This window comes from Branchiostoma floridae, chromosome 19 (assembly GCF_000003815.2).
Source record: "Branchiostoma floridae strain S238N-H82 chromosome 19, Bfl_VNyyK, whole genome shotgun sequence".
NCBI lineage: Eukaryota > Metazoa > Chordata > Leptocardii > Amphioxiformes > Branchiostomatidae > Branchiostoma > Branchiostoma floridae.
In genome coordinates this window covers 5,755,987-5,764,754 of record NC_049997.1, presented here as the reverse complement: position 1 = coordinate 5,764,754, position 8,768 = coordinate 5,755,987, and the positions used below count along the sequence as shown (strand labels likewise).

The 8,768-nt window shown below is 40.1% G+C and overlaps 1 protein-coding gene across 1 annotated transcript in view; it reads right to left on the bottom strand.

Moving 5' to 3' along the window:
* Window positions 1-8,768, bottom strand: part of LOC118407122 (potassium voltage-gated channel subfamily KQT member 1-like) — a 158,033-nt gene that overhangs the window by 17,853 nt on the left and 131,412 nt on the right. The window contains exons 13-15 of the mRNA XM_035807542.1: window positions 5,332-5,407; window positions 3,587-3,681; window positions 2,723-2,831 (exon numbers count right to left, since the gene is read on the bottom strand). Of these exons, the coding sequence (XP_035663435.1) occupies window positions 2,723-2,831; window positions 3,587-3,681; window positions 5,332-5,407 (280 nt within the window). The remainder of the gene's footprint in view (window positions 1-2,722; window positions 2,832-3,586; window positions 3,682-5,331; window positions 5,408-8,768) is intronic.

Here is an 8,768-nt window from a genome sequence, read left to right as displayed (position 1 = left end):
TGTTGCAATTGACCATTGTTTGGAGTATCGTCTATTCACAAGTTCTCACATACTGAATCAGGTCCAGGTTCTGGTCCAAACCTGGACCTGATCCTCTGGACCTAAACTGGACCTGGACGTGAATTTTCTGTACCGGTACCCACCCCTATTCAGAGCACAGTATTTTCCAGATCGTGTAATGGTGATCGTGTGATGTAACAGCAGGGTTTTTGGCTCAGACCCTGGAGGTTCTGGGTTCGAATCTCCTGTTGCCACCGATATTGTGCCCTTGGGAAATGCAGTTATCACGATCTTCCTCACTTCACTCACAGGTGGAAAAGAGTACATGGACTTTGGTTGTGGCTCGGATGAAACGTTAAATGGAGATCCTGTGTTTGAGGAGAGCCACACTGAACACTTTAGGCCACACTGAGCACTTTAGGCCACAACAATTAAATTTGTTGGCTCTCAGATTTTTAAGAGAATTTTCAAAAAACCCTTTTTACTGGGGACGGGAAAAAAAATTTGCCCATTCCGTCCTCTGTGAGCAAAATTTAATCCTCAAAATGCAGGAAATAGTATTTCAGAGGGTCTGGATTTCAAAATTTTCCTTGGAATATGCCTCCAGACCCCTCTAGGAACATTGCGTCAAAGCCATTCAAAATCGAGGGGACGGAAAATGATTTCTGGCTGGCTACAACCCTCTGCAGAACCGTGTACTTTGCTACCATGGCGACCAGACCATAACCCACGCCAAGGCTACACGAGGTCACAGAGGTTGACCGCTGTGGCGTACAAAAGTCTCCCACCGTTTGACCCCGTGTGGTTGATAAGGTAATAGTGTGGGTTTCAGAATGGGGATTTTTCAATCGGCCGACCAAACAGGTCATTCTCGGCAATGAGTCATGGTCAGTGCAGCTGGGGAGTTATGAAGTCAGGCCTTTTGTTAAGGGCTAATTTTGGTCTTCATGCACATGGTGTCCTTATAGAAAAATTCCACCAGGAAAGAAATTAAATCATATTTCTTACAAGGGTCTGCATGGGGGGTCTATGCTCAATTCAGAAGAACGACTTACGCTAAGTTTAGTAGAAGGACTGCTAAAGTTCCGTCTCGTGGAAACTTACTTGAAGAGACTTTATTCCAAACTGGCTGAACTGTTACTGAGGAGTCAGTGGTTAAGGTTCCGGTTCGGAATTTCAAGTGTCCAGATATCTAAATAGTCCCTAAGAATAAGACGCAAATCAGAGGTTGTCTCCATAGTTTTAGCTCTAGATTTTTCGGCTATCGCTTTAAAAGTCTGAATGCTTGTTGTTCGTAGCGTTTTATGGTGTTGGAGATTTGATCGTGCGGCGAACACTTCCTGGTATTAGTGCGCGCGATAGCGGTAAAGCGTTTCGTCGCCTGATTACCCAGATTATGCGTTCTATGTGCGTTTTGGGTGTTTTAGCGCCATCGGAGCTTGCGGAAAACGTATCGGATAACTTTTTTTTCTTTTTACTCAGTATACAGAAGAAGTCTTGACCTTCATTGCCATATGAGTCATTATCCCAGGAAAATTCATTTTTTCCGTGTAGCGGCCTGTAAAAAATGGCCCCAAATTAGCAATTTTTTTTATGAAAAGCATAATATTATATTTTTGATGGTTTTTACCAAAAATAACATTTCTACAGAAAATGTCAAATGAGTCTGTCGGTCAGCGACAACACACCCTTTTCCATCGGAAACATTGAATTATCCGAAAAACGGTGTTTTGAGAAGCGTTAGTGCTTTTCTCAGAGACAGTCAAATCGGCCCCAAATCCTAAAAAAACTCCGAACCGGAACCTTAAGGACTAAAATATAGGAGAACTGAACCAACTTAACATAGGGGTGTCAGTCTGACCAAATACAACATAAACCATCACAGGTGGCGTTATCACAATAAAATCAAGGAAGGCACAGAATTTGGTCACCTCAGCCTCTATATGAATAAGACAATGGAAAATGCAAAAGGACATGAAGCCTATTTATGTTATCTGACATTGAATACTGTCAAACCTACCTAAGAAGACCACTCAGGGGACCCATAACTCAGATGTGGACCTGTGGTCATTATAGACAGGATTCTTAATGCTAATGTGTCAATAAAAAATATCATAAAGGACCACCTTGGCCAGGTGGTCCTTTTGTAGAGGTGGTCATTTGCAATACAGTCAAACCTGTCTATAGCGGCCACTCAAGGGACTGGATGGAGAAATATGGCCACTATATAGACATTTAGCCGCTATAGAGAAAATTGTTGATCAATTGACTATGAGCAAGCTATACATGATTTCAGTTCCCACCAGTCTTTCTCACCGAGTAACATTGTCTTGATTGGTAAATTTACCGACAAATTTAAAGACTTGCACTTTAATGCTCAAGGCATGTATACCTTCTGCTACCGCCAAAATGACCCTGTCAGGAACTCCAAATTCTCGCAAACTACAATTTCCAACTCGGCGTAGGGTGACATAAGGCTGCTGTATGGTTGCAATAGGCAGTGTTTCTGTATCAACGGGACTGGAAATCGTGTGGCCGTGGCCGCATTGGACAGGCGGCCGCTAAGCCTATTTCTTAATCACTACGAATCCAAGGGACGAACAAAAAGTGGCCACTATGGCCAGGTGGCTGCTATGCAAAGTTGGCCGCTAATACAGGTTTGACTGTATATTTAACAATACAGGGACTCTACTGTACCATGCATGAGTAGGGGTGTACAGACCTGTTCCTCCACCCTGGATAACCTGGCCACTATGGTGAGTTTGGAGCGGTCCAGACCCTGCTCTCGACCTGTTAGATATGCCCCTGGTTTCCCTAACGTCTGATCCAGCCTGAAAAGGAAACACACCAAAAATCACTAGTAAAGCTGAAAATATCACGGAAGCTCATCTGTGTTGGTAAGTAATCATAGTACAATGCTAATCTTTCTTCCATTACAGAGGTACACACAGATCAAATCTTCAACGTCCACTGTTGCCTCCTTCCTGGCACAATTGACCAATCGCTGACATCACGTATTCACAAGATCACCTGTTGATAAGATCACGTGTCTGTAACTCTCATGAGTTTACGTTCTGAAAAGATTAGTTATCAGTAATGATCCTGAAGAAGGCGACAGTGGTAGTTGAAAATTTACCTTTGTGCTGGAAAACAGTTTAGCATAATGAGTTGAATATATTTTAGACTGTCATGTTATACAAACATTTCTGAACAAAGGTCAATCAACGGAGGGTTTAAATGACATTTGTTATTAGCCAGGGACTACACCTTGATAAAAAGAAAAGGAACAAATTTCTTGAACAAATTATATTGACTTTTGTGAATGTCTGTACATAATAACCGACCACCTGTCTTGATTCTCCTGATATGTAGTCTAAGACCAAAGGTCCCTGATTTGTGATAAAAACGTACTATTAGCAATCAAGATTTTGAACATTGGTGTCTTTTTAAATTGCTGTACTTAACTCTTAGTGCAATTCTCCCTGGAGGAGCACATGTAAATGCCAACACAATTCAGACTTAACTAAAAGTCTGCAACGTGGTATGTGAATAAAGATTTCAAAATTTCAAGAGGAACACCTCGGACCTTCTCTGGAGTTCCTTGATGCGCACCATCATGTTGACATGTCCCTGGGAATATTGCTCAATAACGTCTCGAACGTCGTAAGGTTTCCGAGCTTGCTGCGAGGAAAATCAGTAGAAACAACCTTGTGAGTAATTTCACTTTTCTCAAATAAAAGAAATTAAGAAAGTACAAAATATTATTATCAAATAATTCAGAAGTGAACACATTATTGTTCTTTTTAGTATACTCTGCGTCAATACAAAATACTGTAAATGCATTTAATTTTGTGGGGATTTAATTTCGCAGTAGCGGGAAAAGGGACTTTTCGCGGTGGATTTAAGTTTGCGGTAAAGTGGTCACCGCGAAAACCGCCAACATTAATCCACCGCGAACATTTCTGCATTTACAGTAGTTTGAAAAATGCATTGAAGTAAAAAAATAAACTTCTGTACCGTCAACTACAAACGACAAAACATGCTAATAGATATTGACATCTAAATGACATTTAGCTTTGGGAAGCTAATAACTAATAAAAAAGGAGTCTTTTTTCTTTTGTATTAAATTTAGTAACATTTCTTTTCAAGAAAAAAGAAGTGATGATGAACAAGTCTCTCAATTACTATCCATACAAGGGACAAGAGCAGAATTATTTTTTTCAAGATTTCTAAGTTGGATTGTCCCTGGCAAGTAAAAGTGCAGATCGGGCAAGCGCATGTCCTACGCAACTCGCCTGATCGGGCAAGTAAGATTTTTTCCACGAGAGAGATTTTGATATACTTTTAAGAGTCACGGCAAGAAGCATATTGCCATATTGGTCAACGCAGCAAAATAGAGCTAATAATAACAGAATTCCATCGCTGGAAGTGAAAATACATAAAAATGCTAAATCTCAGGCAAGTGAAATGTTGGTATGGGCAAGTAAATTTTTCATGCACTTGCCTGACAGGACAAGTGTATTTTAGAAAACTTTACAATCTTAGGCAAGTGAAATGTTGGTATGGGCAAGTAAATTTTTCATGCACTTGCCTGATAGAACAAGTGTATTTTAGAAAACTTTACAATCTTAGGCAAGTGAAATGTTGGTACGGGCAAGTGAATTTTTCATGCACTTGCCTGATAGAACAAGTGTATTTTAGAAAACTTTACAATCTTAGGCAAGTGAAATGTTGGTATGGGCAAGTGAATTTTTCCTGCACCTGCCTGATAGGACAAGTGGATTTTAGAAAACTTTACAATCTTAGGCAAGTGAAATGTTGGTACGGGCAAGTAAATTTTTCATGCACTTGCCTGATAGGACAAGTGGATTTTAGAAAACTTTACAATCTTAGGCAAGTGAAATGTTGGTACGGGCAAGTAAATTTTTCATGCACTTGCCTGATAGGACAAGTGGATTTTAGAAAACTTTACAATCTTAGGCAAGTGAAATGTTGGTACGGGCAAGTAAATTTTTCATGCACTTGCCTGATAGGACAAGTGGATTTTAGAAAACTTTACAATCTTAGGCAAGTGAAATGTTGGTACGGGCAAGTAAATTTTTCATGCACCTGCCTGATAGGACAAGTGGATTTTAGAAAACTTTACAATCTTAGGCAAGTGAAATGTTGGTACGGGCAAGTAAATTTTTCATGCACCTGCCTGATAGGACAAGTGGATTTTAGAAAACTTGTCAAACCTTGAAATACTGGATTCCACATTTTCTTACATCTTATGGTACCTAGTAGAGTTACAATGTATTAAAGGGAGTTCATGTCACAAAATTCCCATACCTGAAATTTCCTCCTAGCTACGAAGTATCTAATCCTTCTGATGACTCGTATCGCTATCTTGTGCTGCTCTGACAACCTGCAGAAAATGATAATGATAATAATAATAATCAGTTTATTCTCCGTGATACAGTTCTGAACAGATCAACATATTTCATAATCTTTGCTTTTTATTGTACAAACGTCACAATAAAAAAAAGGCATAGAGAGACAATAATGCTATATGGCATAAGACTGGGAGCGACAAAAAGCACATAGAAGGTATAAAGCTTACAAGTATATTAATTATAGCAGTAACAGATGTATTACATATGCCACTCTTTTAATAATCTACTTTAGGTAGTGACTGCCAAGGGCTCTCTGTAGCTCAGAAAAGTTTTGCAGCTTAAAATTCTAAAAATGCTACTAATACATTGATTTTATTCAAATTTTGCCAAAGTTTTGTTTCATTATTGACGACTCGATGTACATGCAATGAGGACAATTTGATATTGTCTGTAAGTATTGAATGAGTGAGTTTGTTGAATGGGAACAGAAAAGGTGAAATATTTGTCCTGAGCAATGAAATTCTAACCAGAGATGGAGGGATTCACACTAAGGAGTTCATTTGGTCCAAGGAGGGTAAAAAATCACTTTTAACCTCCTTGTTTGGTCATTGGCAGTTGACATAATAAAGGCTCAGAACTGAGGAGTCAAAAAGAATAAAGCAAAAAGCATAATTGAAAAACGCTCAATAAACTAGAAAGTGTATATCAGAGCATACCGCATTACATGGTCCAACCAAATAGGGTCTGCTAGTCACTACAAGTCTACAAAGTCTTAAAGTCCCAAGGGTCTATACTGGAGAAGGACTGCAGTTTGTAGTCCTTATAAGGAAGGAGTAGACGGGTACCCCTCATCAAAGGCTTCTTCAGGATTAGGGGATACATCAAAGACTTAGAGAGGATTCCTCAAGCTATCTTTGAAGACTTTAAGGAAATTGGACATAAACCTTTTAGCCAGTTTGGATTTCCCGCTCTCTTCTTACACTGATAAATGCTGCAAGTTTTTGACTTTTTGTTGATCTATTTAGTTATTTTATCCTTTGATTGTTTTGCTATTTGTATGCCAGTAGCTAAAACTTTGCTTGTCTGTTTTTTTCTAGATATTCTGGACAAGCAAGTGACAAAAGTGCAAAACAAGCGCATATTAAAGACCCGGCTTTTGAAGGGTGTCTATAAGGGTCCCCTCAGAAAATTCAACCTACTGAAATGGCTTTTCCTGCATTTTGGGAGGATTTCAAAGCAAGAAACTGTCAATAACAGTGCTGTCAAGTGTATGTGTGCGTGTGTTTGCATATGTATGTGTGTGTGTAACAGTGGGGTTCTAGCGCTGCCAAACTGACCACGCTAACAGCTCTTGAGCTTTTGGTGTTGTGGTTAGCACGTTGGATTTGTGATCCGGCTGCCCGGGTTCGGCGCGGGTTCGAATCCCGGGAGTCGGGGTGCTGTTTCTTTCTGTTCTTACTCGCCCCTCTGAATTTCTATGTGTGTGTGTGTGTGTGTGTGTGTGTGTGTGTGTGTGTGTAAGAGGGTGTGTGTCTTTTGACACAAAAACCTCCAGATCTGCCTATGAGCATGTTTTGTGCTAAGGTGAAATTGTGCCCAAAATGGTTGCATGTTACTAGTATATCTACTCATAGTTAAATTGCAAGGTGTTACCAAGTTTTGAGCACTTTCATGCCCGTAGACAGGGGGGGGGGGTTGGGGGGGTTCAGAAGAACACGCTCAAAAGGTCCGCTTTTTCAGGCTCGAAGGTCCACTTTTTCATGTCCAAGATTTTTTTTCAAAGGCATGACTGATTTGCATTTTTCACTGATAGACATTTCAGTCAATTTTAGTGAGACTATCAGCAAAATTTGCCCCAGAAAGTGCAGGAAATGGCTTTTCAGAGGGTCCAGATTTCAAAATTTCCCCGGACCTCCATTGGGACGCCTCGCGCCTTTGGTGTCGGACATGGTGAAAATATGTTGAGGGAGTTGGCCTCAAAGACTTATGCCAAGAGCCTTGTCTTTTAATAGAAATTCCATTAAACTTCGACAGCAATTTTGCCCGTCAAAAAGCAGGAAATGGCGTTTCAGAGGGTCAATTTTCTGGGGGAGCATGCCCCCGGACCCCCCTAGATACCTCACGCCAAAGCGCCTGCGGCGCTCGATGGTCCCACAAGTACTAAAAAGAACCCCCACAACCAAAATCCTGGCTACGGGCATGACTTTTAAGTATTACTTGACTTCTACCAACCCCTATACATAACTCACCACTGTATTTATCATTGTACCTGTTGATGAAAGCGTTATGGTTTGAGTTCTGTGAGTGACGTTGACAAATGAGTGTGTGTAGATGCATGGCCCCAAGGGATTAGCTACACCTGAACATCACTGTTTTACAATAAACAGGTTTCCTCTAGTGAGCTTAGGCAGTGTCAAGTTAATTTCTTGGTTTGCGGAATTACTATTCAGACTTATCTAGACAAAAAATGAATCACTTTCCACATCATATAGGATACAAATGTTTATAGTTCAGTACTTGTCTTACCAGTTGTTGTAAAAAATTTGATCAAAATAGGTAAATTTCATTGTTTGAAATGCAAACAAGTCTAGTGTGTTGACTTTTCAGAGAGCTCACTTGGGTCTAGGCCTTTTTGGGATCTGGACGATTTGGCCCGGTCAACTGTACCTGAAGCAACTCGGCTAGGGTTGCAGTTAGGCTGTTGGGTTCCGTTTATACGCTAATTCGCTAATGCTACACGATTATTCGCTAATGCTACACATATAGATAAAAAATATGCGCACCTGACGAAGGAAAATCTGTTCAAATACCTTATGTTATCATCTAACTACGATATACTGGAAAAACTCTGTAAGCTCGTCCACGCATGTTTTAAGAAGAGAGAAGAAGCATGTAAACTGTAGTATATATGTATAGCTTTCCGATTACTTACATATATGTACCAAACTGACTGCATTTAGCCCCAATGGGGCATGAATATGCAATAAACTTCATTGTCATTGTCATTATAAATCACGTAGCCCAAGTGTAAAATGGAAAGAACTGGAGAAAAATTAATGAAATTTTGCTTCATTTCACACTTTTTGTACATTCCCTTTTGACCCATTTCACCCCATTTTGCACCTTGTTCATACCCAATATTATAGCCTGGTATGCAAGGGCTTTTTAACTTAATTATAGCTGCTAGGTGACTTCGTCCTCTCAAGCAATGGCTGAGTCTCTCTGTCTCTTTGCTGCCAAGTCTTTTTCACCTCTCTTTGCATGTGAAGACGAAGACACTTGGCAACTGTGATAGGTTTTGACCATGCTATTAACTTAAAGTTTAAGGTTAGGATGTTACACTGTGTTGAACGGGGAGTTAGGCTGAGTTGGTCTAATTAGCCATTGGCTGAG